This window comes from Octopus bimaculoides, chromosome 25 (assembly GCF_046866305.1).
Source record: "Octopus bimaculoides isolate indiv1 chromosome 25, ASM4686630v1, whole genome shotgun sequence".
Lineage (NCBI taxonomy): Eukaryota > Metazoa > Mollusca > Cephalopoda > Octopoda > Octopodidae > Octopus > Octopus bimaculoides.
The window spans coordinates 18,989,263-19,012,514 of NC_142952.1; the positions used below are offsets into that span (position 1 = coordinate 18,989,263).

A 23,252-nucleotide genomic window follows, 5' to 3' on the forward strand; every position below is an offset into this window, starting at 1 on the left:
GAGTCCTAGGCTTCAAAGGGCCATTTACGCAGTTTCCATGGCGTATAAGCGGCCGTGATCACAATATTTCCCCTGAACAGAAACAACAATCCGTTGCGGGCCTGTTTCTATTTACAGCTGAGTGGACTGGCAAAACAGTGAATAAAGTCGAAATCTAGTGATCTGGTGGTCTCGGCGCTGGAGATGACAGGGATTGATCTCTCCACTAATCATATAAACAAGAGTGCCTTTTTTCGCCCCCAAAGGCCAATATGAGAGTTTCTCTCATGGTATCTACTGCAGTATAGTTTGTTCTAACAGAACATCCAGGTTTAAGTGGGGATAAATATTACCTCTCAGTATTAATATTGCCTCTGTCGCTAATAAATATTTGTTAAATAATTTGTTTCACTCTAGAACTCGACGTACTGCTCAGTCCGAGAATTGAAACCACGATCATGCGACCTGGTTGCAACACTCTAACCACTAATCTACAGGCTCGATAATAAAAAAAAAGAAAAAAACATCAATCCATGGCAGAAGATTGCCGGAACCAAAAGAATATGGAACTGGAACTGAATGTTTTGAGGTCTTTCTTCTGGGGCGTTCGTATTAATATTATCTTTTCGGTATTTGTTGTTTTCTTTTTCTTTTTGCCTTATGGGTTCAATACGGCTTCACGTTTAAGGATAGTTCCCTTCCTTTATCCCACATCTCTCTCTGAAACCCAGCAAAGAATTATGGGTAATGCCTTATCGCCAAACTAAGAGTTGTCTCCCTTAGTTTTCTTCGTCAGAATTTGTCATTAATCTGATAATTCCGACCTATAATCCAGCAGTGACACTCGCTTTTGTTATAGATGCTTAAATCTCTCCTTGTCAGCCATAATCAAGGACCTCCGTCGGTCAAATTTGCCCAAACATCTACTCATATTCGCACAAACTACGCAAAGATATTTTTGCAGAAGACTTATCAGTTGCCTACGCATGCAAGTCTGCCCTCTGTTTGACATCGATGTTTATGCAAAGGAAAGGCCACCGACTTGAACAGATACAGTCTGGCGTCATTGTCGTTGCAGATGTTGCTATCGGAATGCAAAAACCTAAAACATATACTGGAAGTTGCCTTGATTGATCCTCTAACAGTTTTCCAATCCACTTCCCTGGAACTGGTGCGTCTATATCGACCCGGAAAAGATAAAAAGCCAAGTTAACTTCGGAAGGATTCGAGATCAGAACGCAGAATGCTGGAGCATATAACGCAAGATATTCAATCCAGCGCTCTAACGACTTTGCTAGTTCGCCGGCTTTTTATGATGACACAGACATATGATCGAAGGTATTTTTCGGCCGTGATCCTCCTGTATTTGTTGTTGTTAAGCCTCAGCTGATCCTTGACTGAGCCGAACTATGATGGACGATAACCAAGGCAAAACAAACTTCAAACCTTAACTTATGAAAAAAGCCTCATATTGGGGGGGGGGGGAAGACACAAGCAGAAATATTCCATATATATTGGTCTCAAATGTTGGCGCAAGGCCAGTAATTTTGAGGGAGGGAGTAAGTTGATTACGTCGACCCCAGTGGTCAACTGATACTTATTTTATCGACCCCGAAGTGACGAAAGGAAAAGTCAACCTCGGTGGAATTTGAACTCAGAACGTAAGAACAGACGACAAAATGCCGCTAAGCATTTTACCCGGTGTTTTATGCTGTTACCAAAAAGTTCAAGAATAGGAAAGACTTCAAGGTTAATGAAAATTTAAATTAAATTCAAATTTTTGCACAAGGCCAGCAATTTCAGGACAGGGAGCAGATCGATTTCATTAACCTTGAATTCTTTCCTATTCTTGAACATTTTGATTTTGCTGCGTTCAATGAAATCACACATCCCGCAACAAAGGTCTTCAGATTTCGTTATCTTCGGTAATCTTCGGTTGTTTAGTCACCTACAATTTCCGAAACCACAACATTTTATAATCTACCAACGATATCTTCCAATTCTACACTAATTACCAAGTATAATTAAAACCATTTTAAGAGGTTTACAAATCATTAACAACCGAAGATAACCACCATATCTTAAAAGACTTTTAACATTGGTAAAATTCACATTAGAAAAAAATTATGAAGATAACAAAATCTGAAGACCTTTGTTGCGGGATGTGTGATTTGATTGAACACAGCAAAATCAAAAAGTTCAAGAACAGGAAAGAATTCAAGGTTAATGAAATCGTCCTGTTCCCTCTCCTGAAATTACTGGCCTTGTGCAAAAATTTGAATTTAATTAAAATTTTCATTAACCTTGAATTCTTTCCTATTCTTGAACGTTTTGGTAACAGCATAAAAAAGCTTTAGTTTATACCACTTGTATTTGAAAAGCTGAAGACAGCGAAAGCGCTTACACCAAAAACACTCTCCCATCGGGTCCATGTTGATACGTTTCTAAAGATTTCTTCTTTTAATAGAATTTTTTAATTAAAGAAAATTTTTATGTATGTGGGTACATGTGCATAACAGATTGTACACTTGTTTCTGTGCGCGCATGTATAAATATATCTATATATCTATGTCTATAAGCGTCGATGTTTATTCACCATGAAAGAACGTATCTATTTCTCAACAAATCTTTCCCGAAATTCACATACAAATCAAAAAAGTGGTGGGTTCGAGATCTCGCTGAGGTGAAACAAGGAGGATTCAAGAAAAGTGATACTGAAAAACTAATAGTTATTATACAGGAGCAGAAGTGTGTGCAAAGCAGAAGTTCAAAACTGCTTGCTCCTTCTGCTTCTGTTTCTTTACCTTTCCTGATTTCTCTTTATCACTTTAGTTCTCTCTCTCTCTCTCTCTCTCTCTCTCTCTCTCTCTCTCTCTCTCTCTCTCTCTCTCTCTCTCTCTCTCTCTCTCTCTCATACACATCACTCACGCGCACACATATTTTTTATTAGACAGCATAGGCACTTTCTCATTTTGGCACGAAGCCAGGAATTTTGATAAGGAAGAATTAAGTCAATTACATCGACCCCAGTACTCAACTGGTACTTATTTCATCAACCCTGAAAGGTATGGAATGAAAAATCGACCTCTGCAGAATTTGAATCAGAACGTAGCGAGTCGTAATAAGGATCTTACCTGCTCGCCGCATTCCAAGCAGCCGATATTGAAATACTGTAGTCTTCGATATCCAGTATGCGGTTTCGTTGAGAAAACAGATCTTGAAGCACATAAAGCTATAAATAATTGCTATAAATAGTGAGTTGAACGCCAATCGAAGGCCACCCACATCTCATACATGAATTAGAATCGGATCCCTAGGCCCATGAAACCGGGAGAAACTGGTAAATGTGACAATTGATTAAAGCAACATTGGTTTAACCCAATGTCACACCTAATTAAGCCGATTTATAATCAAAGGTTTTCCCAATTGTAAAGATCGTTCCCCTTAGACAGAAAATGTACATCCAGGACCACGTTCCCTAATGTATCAGTCAGTTATAAAGATTGTATGTTGTTATTTGAGAGCACTTGACTATTATTTCTAGCAGGTGCAGAGACAACATACAGACTTCCTCGTTTACTCGTAAACTTACGATTGCGTGGTAGCTTAGCTGCGGATAAAATATTTTCCAGCTGGTCTTTTAGTACATCCCAGACAATAATGTATTATGTATTCTTCGATTTTTAAGAAAGAAGAATATGGTTTCAAGGAATTTGACTTCTATTTCCAACAAACTATATGACTAGCTTGCCGACAAAAATGAAATTACCGTCAATCCTGATACATATTCAAAATCAAAATCTATTATTCTGGGATTTGAGTGTGAGAAAGAGATGGAGAAGCAGGGAAGTAACTCTCTCAATAATTATAAAGATTATAAGGGAAACAACTCAGTATGGAAATTTTAGGATTACATAAAACATTATTGATGACGATCTCAGAAAATCAATGAGGGCCATCGCCAAAGAACTTCAGGTGTCAGAGGGGACCATCGGAACTTTGGTGCATGAGTATATTTGATACAAGCTGTATGTACCGAGGGGAGGGCAATTCATGTCTGCAAAAAAACGGTGGCAAATTCTTTTATCCGTGACAAGTGGCTACTTTAACAAGGTTAGGAAGCCTCTCGAACATGACACGGTTTGGCTCTCTCAAATGGAAAAAATAAAAAAAGAAAACTTCAGCCAACATCAAAAGTCTAACAGGGAAAATGACTGATGGTTATGTGCAGATCTATTTGATGTCGCATGCGTGATGCGCACTAAGTTTCCAGGAACGCTGATGGTTTTAGAAATGGTGAGTAACGAAGGTCATATCATGCCACCTCTCATTTTTCGAAAGGGTCTTAGAGTTATTACTGCTGGATAGGTTGAGGAGCTGGAAAGTGTTGTTAAACCCGGGAGGTTTGAAGTACGCAGAGGAAATCAGCCAACAAACTGTCGTTTACAATGCGAAGATGATAAGTAAAATTATGAAACTTTAAATGTTTAATGAAATAACATAAAATAAAGAAAAATATTTACAATTAAAATCTATTATCTTCTATAAAATAGTGAGGCTTTCGTTAAAGGTTTGAACATAGGTAGTTTCCGGCGATAAAATAAAAGAAATAATTGAATATTGATATAATTGCTAAAAAAGAGATAAAGAACAAAAAAAAAAAACAACAAAAACCGGAATCGGTGGAATGTCACCAAAGAGCCTTCTATACTCTTCTTCAATTGGGGATAAAAACGAGAAAAAGCAATTCATTGTTACGTTTTACAAGATTTTTTCTTATGTGAAATCGTTTGTTGACAAAGAAACAACAACAACAACAACAATAATAATAATAATAATAATAATAATAATAATAATAATAATAATAATAATAATAAAACTGAAGTGAAGACTAAGTACATAGTGCGTGTGTTTAATTGGCAAAAGATGACCGTCCTCAAGTATAACAATACAATTTTTTGTCTTCTTTTCGAATCCGAAACTATGTAATTGCAATGCAATCTTCGTAACAATACAGTAAGGCCTGTACAAAACTTCAACAAATTTACATACCACAAGTATTTGATGAAGTCATCTTGCGATTCTTTGTTGCGACATTCTAATAACACGTCTATACTACAAGAGCTGTGACCGCTCAATGCGGAGAAGTAGTAGCTGGACCCGGAGAGACTCCCTATCGTACCCTAATGAGTAACGGTACTACTTAAATACAGAGGTCCCGACAGTTTATGATGCAATTGAAAGATTTTTTAGGTTAGTATATCTACCTTGTCTACTATTACCCATTTCTCAGTAGAAACAAACAAAAATAAAATATATATATCCAAGGGAAATAACTCTTATGCAATTGTTATAATAACCTCCCTTGATTGAAGTTTAAAATGTTTTTTAAAGTGATATGTATTTTTTTATTTTAACCTACACTTTTCTCTGCAAAATAGGGGTAGTTTATCCCGTTCAGGCTATATTATTAGCATTATTCTGCGATTGAGAATTTAAAATCACTTCTTTAACTTTCTAAAAGACATCTCAACGCTTCTAAAAGCAAACTTCATTTGTTTATTTACGTTTGTCGTAATTTGAATTTAACATGAGAGCGTCTCATAAAGCGAGATTTATATATCTCAATTTGCAGAGGAATTTGTAGTGGGTAGTTTAGCTTAATCGGTCAAAGCATCGTGACACATAATCATGGGGATGTGAGTTCGAGTCCACAGCTAGCCACCTACAATTTTTTCTCTGCAAAATAGGGGTAGTTTATCCTGTTCAGGCTATATTATTAGCATTATTCTGCGATTGAGAATTTAAAATCACTTCTTTAACTTTTTAACATAATAGTAATTTGTTGTATCTGGGGAGAGTCATTCTCTTTTAGTGCCTTATTATTTAATACACTCACCGGTTACGGTTCTACTCATTTACTTATTTAGTTTTTTCTAAAATTTTCGTTGCGTCTTGCAACCTTTTCAATAGTTGTTGACTCTGTCCGTTATCCGAGCTACGTTCTGTTTGTTTGTTTGTTTGTGCGCATGTTGGTCAGTGTGTGTGCGCATACACATGTGTATGTATGTATGTATGTAAGTATGCATGCATGTATGTGTGTGTATGCATGTATGTGTGTGTGTTCATGCATACATGAACACACACACACACACATGCGAGTGGGGAGGGAGGCGAACGCAGTGGAAGACCAAGATGTCTTACTTGCTTCATCTCATCCTCTGATTTCCACAATGTGTTGCTGCAGCCGCCTTCAACTTCATTGAACAATGGCTCCAGTCTTTACATGCACGGGTAGGCAATACCTAGAGTGTTAATTAACTCTGACAGGTGCTGCTATTCCGAGTCAGAGCAGACCTGGGGATAATAGTGGTTAAAAGTTGGTTCCACACACCGCAGAACCTTGGAATTCTCTAACCAGAGCTCCATTACCGGATGTAGTTTAATGTCATACCCAGTACACACACACACACACATGCACAAACTCGCGCGCGCGCACTCTATACTCGTTCTTCATTGATTGGTTTATTAATATTCTTATTTTATTATCCTTTGTCTTAAATCTTTCGTCACGCAACCTGTAACCTCTTCAGTGACTCTTCCTCCCACGTGTCTCCTGTTCTATTTAGAACAATAATAAATCTAGAGTGAAGAACGAGTAGATAGAGCGTGTGTTCATTTGAGAAAAAAAAAATAGCAGCATAAAATAATATACCAACATAAAACGAAAGACTGTCACGCATTCGTCATCGGTTCTTAAGTTAACGCAACTTCGCTTGAAGAGCGGAAGATGGGCAATACAAAACAAAATACAAATGTTATAATATTAAATGAAAATGTTTTTAGGTGAAATTGAGGTGTAATGGTCATCCTCTATAATGATATTCTGTTTTATGGAACGCAAAGTTGCTCTTTGTTTATTGTGACGTTGCTCTTACGTCAAGGATATGGAACTGAATTTCATCGCGTTAGTTTTACCTTTGGCCAAATAGATTGTATAAACTGCAACTAGAGTTTTCTGAACAAAATATAAATAATTCCAGTAGACCATTATTAATTCTATTCGTTCTTGTCTCTCTCCGTCTGCCACTAGTTTCGCTAAAGGTATCTCTAATTAATCTGATAATTTTCTTTATCTTATTTTATTTTACTCTTTGTATGTATTTCAGTGCTTAACGATTGCTTAAATGTACAGTTCAATATTAATTTTTAATTACTATTTTAGTATGTCAGAGATCATCCTTCATTTAAGAAGATATGGTATGAGTTGAGAGAACATGGATGCCACTCAGAGGTCCCTTTGTTGGATCATTTATATTATTTTTGTTAACTTCCTTGTAGTGACTGAAATAATTTTCTTGGAAATGAGTGTTTCTCAAACCGGCTAATATCAGCCCCAACCAAAAATTTGGTAAAAGTTTTGCGTCTCACCATCACTTCATTAATAAAATAAGATCGTTTGCATCCATGCAATTCTTTTACCTTCGTCATGGTGTTGAACAAGTTTAAATATTTTTAAGCTATCTCTTTTTCTTAAACAAACCAGTTTGTCTACCCCACTTTTACTCCTCACAACCACCCCTGTCGAAAAACAGTGCTCTAAATTTTAACTGTTTGAACATCCATCCATCCATCCATCTAACCATCCAATTATTCATTTTCGTCACCCACTGTACCAAGGGGGTGGTTCGTGGAGGTAGTCCTCAGGCACATCCTCCATAGGGTCCTATCAGAAGAAACCTCCATTAGACTTTCCGGTTGGATTCTCAAGCATGACCAATTGAAACAATGGTTATTATCCAACCATCTCGTTCTCGATCTACCACTAAATCTCTGCTAATTGGCTCAGCTTGAAGAAGTCATCTTGCGATTCTTTGTTGCGACATTCTAATAACACGTCTATACTACAAGAGCTGTGACCGCTCAATGCGGAGAAGTAGTAGCTGGACCCGGAGAGACTCCCTATCGTACCCTAATGAGTAACGGTACTACTATAATACAGAGGTCCCGACACATCTACATAACGATATAACGATATAAGGGGAGGCAATCTAGTTTTACCTTGTGTAAGTCGAAATGGATATATTTCAAGTACAACTATTGCAAACGATCCGAAGAAGTTGGTAGACTTTTTCAAAAGTCATGGTGTATACGTACAAAACATTTTAAATGTACGTTGTGTGGACGTGTAATGACACCCTAACCCTAACCCTAACTAACCCTAAAATTAACCCTAAAATTAACCCTAATCCTAACCCTGAAACTAACCCTAAAAACTAACCCTAAAAATTAACATTAACTAGCCTTAAAACTAACCCTAAAAACTAACCCCAAAACTAACCTTAATGAGTGTGCACTGTAAAAACATCAGATTAAAAGCAGGGGGAAAAATCGGGGTAAAAACAGACGATATTGTAGGGCCCCTTACATCATTAACAGTAGTTTTGATAAAACCAGATTACCTCGCCTTCATATCGTTACGTAGATGCATCGGAACCTCTGTATTTAAGCACTGCCCGAGTAACGTTACTCCAGAGATCATTCAGAGGACCCCATTTTGGTTACTTGTACTTGCGATTGTACGCATTCAGTCATTACCCAACATTTATAACCATAGATGAAGATAGGGACAAAAACCGAATGAAGAGAGTTTGTTAATGTAATGAATTCATTAATTTTTATTTGTAATTCCTTAAGAAATTTTATAACATCTGAGTTTTTCTTTTTCTGTACACAAAGAAATACCTGGATCCGATATAGAACTTCCTAGTTTAACTACATGACTGCTACACAAGAAACATAACTAATATGTATAGTCTACCTGAAAGTTTGAGGACAGACGCCGACTATGAACACGAGTAAGTTTCTTACTGAAGATTTCTGGTAACTAAATGTCTTTATAGATCAAGTGGAAAGGGATGTTGATAGAAACAAGAGGAAACCTATAAAACCCTCGTAGCCAGCGGTGGATGATCATGTTATGGCTTAGTAAATTTTTATCTAATACCTTTGTCACATAATTTCTCTCTCACTCTCTTGTTCTTTCTCCCTCCCCCCCCCTCTCTCTCTCTCTCTCTCTTTCACCATATATATCAGTTTTTCTTTCCTTTTTCATTTCTTTCTGTCGAAGAGTGTAGACTCGAAACGTCGCAGACTTTTCCATTCTTCTCGAGCTTTAAACTAACACACCTGCTTGTTGTTCCTTCACCTATCTTCGTCTTTTGTTTTCTGTAAATTTGAACTATATATATATATATATATATATATATACAAAAACTCACCTGTGAGGTTTTTGCTAAGACTGTTAACAGATACTATATATTTTATAAAATCTTGTTTTATAAAAAAATATATATTTAATATATATATATATATATATATATTTTTTTTTTTTTTTTTTTTTTTTTTTCTTCACTCTTCCTTCCAGTTCGTCACATCACGGCGTTCAGTATACACATATATTTTTTCACGACTGGCCTTATAGCCCTTCTTGTTTATTTTCAGTTTCGTTTTCCTGTCTTGTTTTCTGTTCGCCACTACATTCCTCCGCGTTACAAATTTAATTTGTTTCCGCGGGAAGAGCCATTCTAACAATGCGTCCTGCCCTAACTCTTCGAAACGCTTAGTTTTAGAATAGTGGCAGCTGATGAAGGAAGCGTTCTCTATGTGGCCTGTGTGTTTTCTGTGCTCTGTTTATGTTCTGTTTCTCATTTTCTCCACATTTTGTTGTAACGTCCTGTACCCAGATACGCATCTATATATACATGTAGATGTAGTTATGCACATACATGTACGTATATATGCGTATACTCACATATTATTTGTATTATTATATATATATATATATATATATATATATATAATAATATTAGGGACAAAATCCAAAATTACAGGTAAAAACTCAATTAAAATCAATTTATAAAAAATTAAAATTAAATTGAGCTTTATAGATAAAATATATATAAAATATATAGTTTTAGGTAAAATAACCAAGTTTCAAGAACTCATCGATGAAAATCCACTATCACATATAGAAAAATTAACAATTAAAAGCACAATAAATGAGTATAATATAAAACAAAGTAAATATCATAAGATAAAGATAATAAAATGATTACACGTGTTTCATAACTAATTTTCAAATAGAAAGGAAATTTAAATCGATTAAAATCAATTGAAAATATCGAAAATAAATTCTATTCAAAAATATAGCTAATCGTCAGATCGTAAGTAGAACAATAATTAGATATATATATCTCAACCAACAATAAGTACCAAATAAATTAATATGAAATACTTATTTTATAAAAATAGAAAAATTATTAGAAATATCAAAATATCAAAACAATAACCATTCAATAATCCTCCCTTCATCCATTAGAATAACATGTATATTATATACAAAAAACAGCTTACATAAATTATCATTGTTTTAAATACAATTTGAACGAAGTTTAAGTTTAAAATAATAATGAAGATAAAATTAGCACATATTTAACCGGTGTAATAGTTAAAGCTATACTATTTAAAACTATAAACGTTTATTTGATTATCATTAAAAATCAATTGAATAATAGAAAAATACAAGAATATTTATTTCTACAAACGTAAAAATAAAATTGTTAATTTTTCTATATGTGATAGTGGATTTTCATCGATGAGTTCTTGAAAATTGGTTATTTTCCCTAAAACTATATATTTTATATATATATATATATATATATATATATATATATATATATATATATATATATATATATATATATATATATGTGCACACACACACACACACACACACACACACACACACACACACACACACACACACACATACATAATCACACGCACACGAAGGGGTGGTGATAAGTTCCAGGTTTTAGGGATGTCGTGAAAGGCCTGGTTGGAGTCCAAACCTTCCGAGTTCTTTTTCAAGACTTAGAAAAAACTGAAGGACTGCTGCCATAAGTGTATGAATCTGAGCGGGGAATATGTTCAATGAAATCATATTTAACTGATCCTTCTATATATTCTTTTACCCAAAGCCAGGAACTTTTCAGCACCCCTCGTGTGTTTGTGTGTGTGTATAGATAGATAGATAGATAGATAGATAGATAGATAGACAGATAGATAGATAGATAGATAGATAGATAGATAGATAGATAGATAGATAGATAGATAGATAGATAGATAGATAGACAGATAGATAGGTAAGTAGGAAGATAGATAGATGCGTGAAAGCGTATGACTTAGTGGTTAGTGATTGTGGGATTGTGGTTTCAATTCCTGAACCGGATGTTGTGTTTGCTCTGAGATCATTCCGACATCTGACATGTCATGCACCTGTACAAGTAATATGGTTGTTCAGCAAGAAATTGCAGATCCCTTATAGATCGTCCAACGACGGAAGAGATATATATATATATGCACATACCTGCACGTATATATGCATATACGCATTTATTATTTGTTTTATATATATATATATATATATATATATATATATATATATATATATATATATATATATACATATATGTAACTAGTAATTTGACTCCTGATAAGTTCACTCCCGGAAATTTCCGGAAATTTCACTCCTGATATTAAAAAAATAAATAAAACGTCAAATAAAGATAAAACAGAAAATACAGTAAAAAAATTAAAATATTAGCAAAAGCTTCAATAACGATGAAGGTTATGAGCTATTACTCGTAAAATATCCCATCCATCTTATTTTCGGGACTATATCGCTCAGTAATTATCTGCAGCCGTTTGTTTATATCTTTATACAGTAATCCCTCTCCGTATAGCGGCTCACTTATCGCGGTTTATTATGTAAGCTTACATCGATTCTTCCGTGGTGTTGTTTTGTATTTATAATGAAATAAACATATACAAATTATAAAAATAATTTAAAAAATATATATACTGTTTCTACTTCGCGGATTTTCACCTATCATGGGGCGTTTTGGAACGTAAAACCCGCGATAGTCGAGGGATTACTGTACTTTTTTTTTTAGTTTCTCAGATCTCACCTCGATCAAATTCAAACTTTCTCAGTTGTGCCGAGTGTTCTTCCCTTTTCAATGCAGTAATTAATTTCGATACGTTCGGAGATCTGCGAGACCAAAGAAAAGAAGAAAGATATAAACAAACGGCTGAAGAAAATAAGATGGATTTTTTTACGAAAATAAGATGGATTTTTTTACGAAAATAAAATGGATTTTTTTACGAGTAATAAATAACTCATAACTTTATTGAAGCTTTTAGTAATATTTTAATATTTTACTATACTTTTTATTTTATCTTTATTTAATGTTTTATTTTGTTCTAATATCTGGAGTGAAATTACCAGGAGTAAAATTGACTGGCAGTCAAATTACCGGGAGTGAAATTACCAGAGTCAAATTAGAACTTTATCTATATTGTGGAAAACGGAAAACTGGATGAGGTTAAATGTGGTCAACTTCTGATGGAAAAAAAATTACATATACCTGTTTGGATTTGAGAAGGACGTAATTCTATCGGATAAGATCAAAGCAGAGTGTTTAAAGCGGAGTCTACTGGGTGAGAAGGGAAGGCAAAATAGAGTGAGAGACCTGGGCAGCGAGCTGGCAGAATCGTTAGCATGCTGGGGCAAAATGCTTAGCGGCATGTCATCTGTCTGAGTCCAAATTCTGAGTTCAGTTCTGAGTTCAAATTCCACCGGGGTCCCCTTTGCCTTTAATCCTTTCGGGGTCGATAACAATAAGTACTAGGTGATTACTGGGGTCAGTGTAATCGACGTAAAATGCTGCTTTGAAATCGCTGGTCTTGTGACTTACAACATGAGAGTTGGGGTCCTGCTTACAGACACCTATGACATAATATAAGATGCCAAGATGTTCAGTATCCTATCAACTCAGTCTTAAACATGAAATTGTACAAAGAATAAATTTTATTAATGTTTATAAAACTTTCAATCCTTTCTCTGATTGAAATTTAGGCTAAAACGGGTCTTAGCGTTTTCTTAAAGACCAAAACAACTCTCAAATACGTTTAAGATAGACAAAATGAAACACAAATGAAACAATACGTTGAACTAAATTTTACTCTTCTCAGTTTACTCTTCTATTCCCTTTCAGAGGTGGGCTTATCTACAGAGCATGTAAAGTAGATTTAAATGAGATGCTTACGGTTGTAGAGGTAGCGATTAATGCCCGGAATGAGAGCTTCAAATATCTACTTGAGAAACTTTATTTACATATTGAAAAGAAAAATGGTTTATATCAGCAACAGGAGTCAGTTATTGAAGAGCATTTCAGAGAGGTCAGTGAGTTTGATTTCCAGGTTTTCATCTATAAAGATTTAATTGTTAATAAGAGAGGAAGTTCTTTTATTGTTGTTTTGACAGCTCAGTAAAGTAGCAAAGTCTGGTGTCCAGAGAAAATCATACTCCTTACCAAGCAGACTTGGTAGGGTTGCCCGTTTCTTTGCCGATCAGGTTGTATTCATTTTTAACATCTCTATTATGTGTTACATACAATGGCTAGCTGTAAGTGAGGGCGCGTGGCTCAGCAGTTAGGATATTCGGCTCGCGACCTTAAAGGCGTGAGTTTGATTCCCGGCGGCGCGGTTGTTCCAGTCCAATCAGCTGGTAAAAATTATTAGTACTTGTGCTTCAAAGGGCCAATTCTGTCACATTCTGTGTCATGCTGAACCTCCCTGAGAACTACGTTAAGGGTGCACGTGTCTGTAGAGTACTCAGCCACTAGCACACTACTTTCATGAGCAGATTGTTCCGTTGATCGGATCAACTGGAACACGCAATGTTATAACTAACGGAGTACCAGTTATGGATAGCCTTAGCCGAGAAAGGTAAATTAACTCGATAAAACATTTCCATGACGAAATGAAGGTGTGAGTCAGGATTGGAGTGGGTGGGGGGAGTAAGCCCTCTGAACACCTACTGAAAGAGGCGCTCATCGTAATAAAGAGTGTAGGTCCCTAACAGAGCTGAAAAGCCACGTCTGTCTGTTCTGTTCTTGCTAAAGAGAACAATCAAGTGATGGCATTGCTTGAAATTGGGTGGCAGCCATCAAGTATGTATAAATACATGTATTCGTATACACGGGGAACAATGTTATTTTTTTGTTTTATGCTTTACATTTCTGGAATTTTCATAATGCTATTTTCTTTATTTAAGCTAGTTTGAAACAATAAAGTCCCTAAATTCATATTCGACTTATCCAGACCTTCACCTCGAAGTTGATTTGGCGCCGGTGTCGTTTCATATACATTAGTTGAATTCACATAGACTTTTCCGACAGACATTTTTTATTTGGCTTCTTTGTCAGCAGTCACTATTGCCCACCTTCCTTTTTTCCCTTTTTTTCGAGGTCTCCACCTCCTCGACTGCCTCCATCTCTCCCTCCCTCCAAAGGAGGAGGGGATGCTACTTTTATTAACTGCTCCAGAACCCTACTTTGGTCCTGGGGACAGTTCTTCTTAATATGGCCCGGTTCCAGGCACAGATGACACTTGTGGGGGCGTCCCTCAAGTATCACTGGGTACCTGCAACCGGTCATTTTCAAAAAATCTAGAAATACCAGATCTTTAGCGGCTGATTGGGTCCATAGGGTCAAAACAGCTTTTGACCCCACTCAATCAGCCGCCGACAACAATTTCACATTTAAAAGCTTGGGCCCACAACCACCCAGACCCCGGCGGATAGTGTCCTCTATCCATTCCGGTTCAATGCCCGGTGGCAGCCCACAGACCCAAGCTCTTGTTCATTTCTTTCTACTATATGTGGGAAGAAATAGAATCTTTTGCCCTTCTAATGGCTGGCTCGCATATTTGCGAGCCACCTCAGGGGTGTCAAATAGCAGCCACACCGTTGCATATCTAACACCCCTAGAAATAAACTTAATAGTTGGCAGATGTTCTGCCAACTCTTTTTCTATTTCTGTCTTAGGAAAGATTGCGATGGTGTCGAGTGACTTAGAATAAGTCCTCAACACCACCGTTCTTTCCTCTAAGTTTTTTAGCCATTGATTGGGTGGGATGATTTTCCACTCCGATGCAGTGCTCAATTTCTTCGCCATGCTTTGAAGAAGTTTAGGAAACAGTTCAAAACAAAAGCCTAAACAAAGTCAAAAAACAGTTTGAAGGAAGACAAAGAAGATAAATAGAAAGAAGGAAGACAGTTCAAAACACGGCAACACACAATTCCGACCAACCGGTACTCCTGGTCAACAAGTACTCCAGAGGGTACTCCAAAAGCGAACAGGGACACAGTAGCAGGAATACAGCTTCAAAAAAATCCACCACAAGTTAGTAAAAATTCAGAAAATATTTTCACAAAAAATTTCACAATTTTTGGAGGCGGGATACGCCCCCAAAACAGTACTTTTCTCACAGCTAAGTGAGATAGCGCAACTATAGGCAGACAAATTCGCCGGAATCCAGTGAGGATTTCTTGTTCGGAAAAAAAGGACAACAAACAACAAACGCCGACTGCATCTCAAAAAAACAAAACAAATGTCCTACTTTATAGCTACGCTTTCACAGTTCTTCGATTGAAGACCGCTGCAAAGCAACGTCTTGGCAACACCAGTGCAGAAGTAAAACTAACTACGCATGCGCGTAAGCGAGCTACTTACTGCACGGTGCAACTACTTACTCACTCAAAACGAATTCACGTACAGGAACTTCTCGGGCTCTTGATTCTAAGATGTGGTCACATTCGGTCAGGAGTCGACTTCCACTATAGATCGATGGATAGATTGATGGATAGATTGATGGATAGATCGATGGATAGATCGATGGATAGATCGATGGATAGATCGATGGTGGGGTGGATGGATGGATGGATGGATGGTCGGATGGATGAATGGATTGATGGATGGATGAATAGATAGGTAGATGTATATATAGATGGATAACTGGATGTGTGTGTACGTATGTCTGCGTTTATGCTTATCATCAGTTAAATATTCTTGTGTTTTGATTACGTCCTCTGGTGCCGCACAACTTCAAATTCAACGAAAAAAGAACAATAAAATACATGAGACTGAAATCAATATCAAGGGAAGGGATTGCTCCAGCATTGCTGCAGTTCAATGACTAAAACCAATAAAAAATAATGGAATTTATTTTAACTTTGTTTGACAGATAAACAAACTCCAGGCCATTGCACGTCGGGTCAAAGACGAGAAAATAGAAGCAAAAGAATTATATGATTTAGACATTGCTAGCTTCAAAGCTCAGGTAAGTAAATTTGGTTGCATTCATTTGAAAAATTTTTTATTTCCATCAATCTTTCTAGATGTCCAATAGCTGAGAGGATACGCCAGGGAGCTATTGACTATACTTATCTGTTCTTAACCCAAATTAAAATATTAATTTGCTCTTTTTTTTTCCTCACCTCGCTCTCCTGTTCTTGAACTGCAAATGTATAGCCTTCGAAGTAGCGGTCACGAGTCCAAGCAAGGCTTCACTTCATGTCAATGTTACAATCTTCCTCAAGTCTACGAGAAACATACCCATGCATGGTCTTTTTTGGTACCTGAACGTTTCATCTCCAGGTCCTCTTTGAAGTATGCTAGTCCAGCTGACTTGGGGTTGTATAGGAGGTCATCAGGAAGAGAGTACTTCCTGAGGAGCTCACTTCCAACACGTAGGATATTACTTTCTTCACTTTTCAGCACTACGTTTATGTATTTATATTTGCTGCTGTTGTTCAGCAAGTGCAGTCTGAGAGAGACTATGTGACATTCAAAGGCTGCATTGCTTTCAAGTCCCTACTTCCTTTATTTCTTCTTAGGTAGAACCTGTCGATATCACTATTTTTGCGGAGATTTCCAATTGATGTTAGAACCTTACGGGTTTTAATGTCTATGGAATGGATTTCTTCTACAGACTAGTCAAGTATCCCAACTGTTGAAATTAGCACTGATACTGCAAATGCATTGTGGAATATTGTCTTGCTGTGAGAGGAGAGGTCAGACTGCCATATTTTTCTTAGTCTGGTGTAATATTCCTAGGTCACTCTATCTTTATTCCCAGTACCTTGGTATGATATATTTTCATCAATGCTAAGATATTTGTAGCATTATTTATGTGGGGCAGAAGAGATAGTGAGACTATTGATGCACCGGTTGTATGTCAGAGGGAACTGATTTTCCCCGTTCAACAATTAAATAACATCTCTTTTGGCCAAATTCGATTCCTATGTCAGCTGAAAATGGTGTTAAATCCAGTTGTTTTATTTTTTTATTCAGTTATTTATTGGTATTGTTAACATTCTTAGCATAAATCTTAAGGTTATTCACAAAACAATTAGGAGTTACATTAATGTCTCTTGCAGTTTCAGAACCCAGCGTGTAGTTATTTGGAGGGTTTCTTTTATAGTGGGAATGATAATGGGTTTAACGCCAAGATGAACAGAAGTATAGAGAGACTATCACCCTGGAATATTCCCTTCGAAATATTTATGGCCTTGGAGACGATCGTTCCACTCTCTGTTCTAAGTGTGAGGATTGTGGTCCAGGTCTTTGTGCGCCTGTCAATAACAGCAATTAAGGTAGCAGGCACTTTTGTCAAATGGAAACATTTCAGCAGCCATGAGTGGGGAATAGATTCAAATGCCTTCCTATAATCAAGCCATACTGTTGTACGGCTCCCATGATGTTTTTTTGTTTTGCTTTTGTTTTGTTACAGTACAGCTTTGTTTATCAGAAGTTGTTCGACACATCCCCGCACCCCTTCTTTCTTCATCAGTCGCTATGTTGTTGGAATCACAGTGATCCTGGAGGAATTGGTTGAGGCAGCTTTTGTACAGTTTGTACATAATGTTTAAGTAAGCAATGGGCCTGTAGCTTTCAGACAACTCGGTTGGTTTCATTCTTGGCCACGAGATTCGTCCATATAATAGCAAGCCAATTTGATATGTCAATCTGAGCTTCCATAGTAATTTTGAATATATTAAGTGGCTTTCTATAAAATGTCAGCCTCTTATGCTAATATCCAGCTATTAGGGCCTTTCAATGTGCCTTCCCGTTACACAGTTTGCCTACAGCTATAAGTGAAAATTTCCGGGTCTATTGCCTATGTTTTACTGTTGATGTTGGTACAATATTCTCTCTTTACTGCATTTAGCCATGATGCATTGAGGTTGAAACTCCTCTTTTCGTTCCAGATTTTCAACCAAAATGATTTAGCATCTTCTTGAGATGGGGCTTTCTTATTGGTAATATTTTCTTCCCTCATCTCTCCATATACTGTCTGTGGGTTAGCAACAAACTTGTGATATATGCAGACTTGTTCAAAAATTCGCTTGCGATAGGAAAGATTTTCGTTCAGAGCCCTGGGTGCATGTTTTAGAGTGATTAACCTTCCCTCAAGAGCTTGTTGTGGAGAGTCACCATACAGTTTTATTAATTTGTTTATTAAGATGTAACTGATGTGATGTGAGCTCATTGTTCCTCTTACATCTTATCATCGTGGTTAGCTATCTAATATGGCAGCGTAGTACTTTCATCACCATGTACACTGCAAATTTCTCCAAGGTGTTCTTTAAGAGTTATAGCAGCCGTGTATACGAGAGTATTACTACTCCAGTAATTAACACCACATGATTCCATTTGCTCTGCAGCGACATCGTCGATAACTTTCAACATTAAAGCTGTTGGAAGTTTTCTTAATCTTGCTTAGAATGGCTTATTACTTAACGATAGTTTCGAAAAAGTAGGAAAAGAAGTAGACATTTCTAAAGTATTCTACAGTTGTCTTTTTTGGCTCGGCTACATTTGGAGAGATACGAGAATTTAGAGATGACCGCAGTTTGTTTATATTATTTCCGATCTCTTTACTGGCAGGTTTTGACCAGTTCTGTGTTTTGAGAAGATCGATTTACGTCATGACAGCATGTATGTATGCATGTATGTATGTATGAATGGATGTATGGATGGATGCATGCATGTATGTATGCATGCATGTATGTACGTACTACGTATGTATGTATGTATGTATGTATGTATGTATGTACATGTGCTGTGATTACGCGGACCTAAAAATGACTGCCTCTATGCTGTCTCTTTCTCGCATAACCTAGCTATTAAACAAAGAGTGGATAAATAATTAGTAGGCAGAAATATGTGCTAGGGTCTATTTGTATTCCCAAACCCTTGAAAACAGTCCCCCAGCATAGCCATATTCCAATGACTGAAACCAATAAAAGAATAAAATGATTGACTTTGACAGATATTGATACTTCAAGAACAAATTAGTCGAGTTAATACAAGAATAGAGGAAAATGAAACGAAAAGTAAAAATGAAATGAATATTCTTCAGCAAACGGTAAGTCGGTTTAAATTCCCTTTTTTGTATCCCTATCAATCTACAAAGAAGTTGTGTTGTAATGAGGTTCAGTTACTTGTCTTCTAACTGCATTTACCTGCCCGCAACCCAAGTAACATTACCTCTTTATTCTTTATCTTGTTTACCACAGAATATTTTGATGAACAAGCATGCTATAATGAATAAGTCCCAATCCTTAGTCACTGATATGTAGTTTCCTATAGTAAGGAGATTCAACTGCTGAACGTTCCAAGAAATAGGATGCAGTTTGTTTGTGAATTTTCCACTACGGGGTGTTCCACTTTCACAGCACGGGGTTACACAACACTTGGAGCAGTGAACTTCTCTTTACCTCCGGATTGATCAATACTTTGTGAGGAGAATTTCATCGATAGAAAAGGTGCAGATATCCTTTAAGTATCATATTCATAATCATAATCATTATATCTGCAATCCAAGCTGCATGAGTTAGATAAACCGTGGCTGTCCAATGTAGTTCATACGCTGTATTATAACCCTTCAAGATGCGTCAGAAAGCCATGATTCATACGTTTCAGTTTTAATATGAATTACAAAGGACTGGAAGCATTTTTAAAACTCCAATCACTGTAGAAAATGTACCAAGTGCATCTTATTATGGCACCAGCGCAGTGAGCTAATCTTATGCCTTGTAAAAGTCATTATCACTTTGCAATGTCTTCATTTGTTATAAGCAGCGTGACCAAAAGGCGGGGATGCATGAGAGAGAGAGAGGAGATGGAGAGAGAGAATGAGAATGTGAAGATGAATGGAGTGAGAGAATATTAGGAGATATAAGGTAACTGGATTGAAAGGGTGGTACATGAGGATAGTGACAGCACAAAATAGATGAGTAAAACAGAGATCACTTCGACATCTGACGTATGGCACACCGTGCACCTGTACAGGTAATGTCAAATTTGATGGAGGAAGTGAGATAATGAGCAGTACAAACATTTCATCGCTATAAACAAATCATCTGCACAGGTTGTTCAACAAGAAATTGCGGAATCGTCTTTCTAATCCTTGCGCCTGTGTGTGTTTGTGCGTTTGTGTGTGTGTATGTGTAGGTGTGTGTGTGTGTGTGTGTGTGTGTGTGTGTGTAGGTGTGTGTGTAGGTGTGTGTGTATGTGTGTGTGTGTATGTATGTGTGTGAGTGAATGAGTGAGTGAGTGAGTGAGTGAGTGACTGAGTGACTGAGTGCGCATGCGCACATGTGATTATATTAACATTGGCCAAAAACTGGTCTTGTCGTGTCCCTTGTTGTGTCCCTTTTTGGTTTGTAATCTAGTGAATCGACAAATAGTATTCGATAAAACATATTCCAGAGATAAAGAAGTATTAGGGGGTCAATTTAATAGCCTAAACAGGCGTGGACAGTAAAACCCTACATATCTGTAATCCCATGACTAAAACTAGTAAAGAACAAAAGGTTTTATTTTAATTTTGGCAGATAATAAAATGTCGATCTCATGTGGATATGCTCACTTCTGAGAAACAGAGAGCAGAGGAAACGATGAACGAGGGATTTGCGGTAGATACGAGAAGAGAGGTAAGTAAATTTGGTTGCATTCATGTTTAAAACTTTTCCCGCTATCTTCCTACACGCATAATGTTGTTGTTGGCACTCCGTCGCTTACGACGTCGAGGGTTCCAGTTGATCCGATCAACGGAACAGCCTGCTCGTGAAATTAACGTGCAAGTGGCTGAGCACTCCAAAGACACGTCTACCCTTAACGTAGTTCTCGGGGATATTCAGCGTGACACAGTGTGTCAAGGCTGACCCTTTGAATTACAGGCACAGCAGACACAGGAAGTAAGAGAAAGTTGTGGTGAAAGAGTACAGCAGGGTTCGCCACCATCCCCTGCCGGAGCCTCGTGGAGCTTTAGGTGTTTTCGCTCAATAAACACTCACAACGCCCGGTCTGGGAATCGAAACCGCGATCCTATGACCGCGAGTCCACTGCCCTAACCACTGGGCCATTGCGCCTCCACACGCATAATGAATGACAAGGTAAAGCACTATGCTGCAGAAAGCATTTAACTGGCCTCAGCTTGAATGACAACACCTCTTTTAGTGTTTTTGTTATTACTCTCCTCTTGGGTGAACGGTAAGAACTGTAATGTTAAATTACTCAAATAAGCTGCATAGCCAGAAGCTCAAATCTATATTTATTGTGTTGCACACTCAGATAGAATATAAATAAGTAGTTTTAATGGGCAAACAACTTATGACAAATAAGTTTCAGATCTGCCTTGCTGTTATTTGGTTTTCTGAAGTAATGAAACATAGTTGTGTCCAACAGAGTGCAAGTACAGATGTTCGCAACTACGCGGTCCCACTTTCAATCCTACCGTGTGGCGTCCTAAGCACGGGATTTATGCTATCGCCTCCTTCGATTGACAAACAATTTGGATGGAAAATGTGCAGATGTCTGGTGTGTGTGTTATTTCTTTACTACCCACAAGGGGCTACACACAGTGGGGACAAACAAGGACAGACAAACGTAACTGGTACTTATTCAATCGACCCCGAAAGGATGAAAGGCAAAGTCGACCTCGGCGGAATTTGAACTCAGAACGTAACGGCAGACGAAATACCGCTAAGCATTTCGCCCGGCGTGCTAACGTTTCTGCCAGCTCGCCGCCTTTGTGTGTGTGTATGTGTGTGTGTGTGTGTGCGCGTGTGTGTGTGTGTGTGTGTGTGTGAATGTATAAAAATGTGAGTGAGTATATTATCACCAGTTTAAAAATTGTATTATGTCGTGTGCCTCTTTGCCTCATAACTTAGTGGTTCAACAAAAACAATCGATTAAATAATTAACTGACAGAAATTACTGCTAGGGTCGTTTTTTTTTTCTGATGGCCAAAACACTTGCTGATAATATCTCAGTTTAACCACAATCCAATGGCTGAAACTAAAAAGAAACTTTTATTTGTATTTATATTTACTTTGCATGACAGGTAAAGACGCTTAAATCTCAAGTACGTGAAATCGCCAAAAGGAAACAGGAAATAGAAAAGTTACATGTGATGCAAATTAAGGTATTCAAGACAAACGTAAGTAAATTTGGTGGAATTAACTTTTTTATATTTATTCGTAGACGCGAGCGTAACTGTGCTATTAAGAAGATTGACCCAAACGAAATAGTTCTGGGTTCAGTCCGAGAGCGCGGCATCTTAGCCAAATGTCTTCTACTATAGTCTAGGTCCAACCAAACCATTGTAAGTGGATTTCGTATAAAGAGACTCAAAGAAGCTTGTGACACACACACACACAGTTTTTCTTCAGTTTTTCTAAGCCTTGTTAAAGAACTCGGAATGTTGGGCCTGCAGCCAGGCCTTTCATGATTCCCTTGAAGCCAGGAAGTTTTCAGCGCACCTTCGTTTTGGAATCACCAATATTTTATTATCTCCCTTTCTTTTTACCTCTCCTGTCAAACCTTTTTTCCCAAATCGGTCGCTATGCTTAATCGCTAAATCCACAAGTTTCTTTTTCATTCACTCTCTGTTTATTTCCTCATGTTCCTTTCTGTTCCCGCTTGTTGTTCATACACCTGTCTTCATCTTTTGTTTTTCTGTAAATATCAACTACATGTGTGTGTATGTGTGTGTTTGCATACATATATATAAATGTATATATGTACACACATATACACATACACATACACACGCACACACGCATATATATATATATATATATATATATATATATATATATATATATATATATATATATATATATATATATATATAAATATATATATATAATTATGTGTATTTCTTCTATCTTAATGAATAAAAATTCTTCTGATAGAATAAATGGGTTAATAGAAACCAATGTAGCAAAGAACACAAAATAACTGTGGTTTAGTTCCTGTTTTTAAGGCAGGAACTCCTTGAAATTTTGGGTATTT

The 23,252-nt window shown here is 37.0% G+C and overlaps 1 protein-coding gene across 1 annotated transcript in view; it reads left to right on the forward strand.

Annotated features, from left to right (window-relative positions):
• The first annotated feature begins 6,910 nt into the window (after window positions 1–6,910).
• LOC106879378 (uncharacterized) overlaps window positions 6,911–23,252 on the forward strand; it is a 52,217-nt gene continuing 35,875 nt past the window's right edge. Inside the window, exons 1-7 of the mRNA XM_089341831.1 lie at window positions 6,911–7,083; window positions 8,719–8,837; window positions 13,101–13,284; window positions 16,132–16,227; window positions 19,222–19,317; window positions 20,789–20,887; window positions 22,300–22,395. Coding sequence (XP_089197957.1) covers window positions 8,788–8,837; window positions 13,101–13,284; window positions 16,132–16,227; window positions 19,222–19,317; window positions 20,789–20,887; window positions 22,300–22,395 — 621 coding nt within the window. The 5' untranslated portion in view covers window positions 6,911–7,083; window positions 8,719–8,787. The remainder of the gene's footprint in view (window positions 7,084–8,718; window positions 8,838–13,100; window positions 13,285–16,131; window positions 16,228–19,221; window positions 19,318–20,788; window positions 20,888–22,299; window positions 22,396–23,252) is intronic.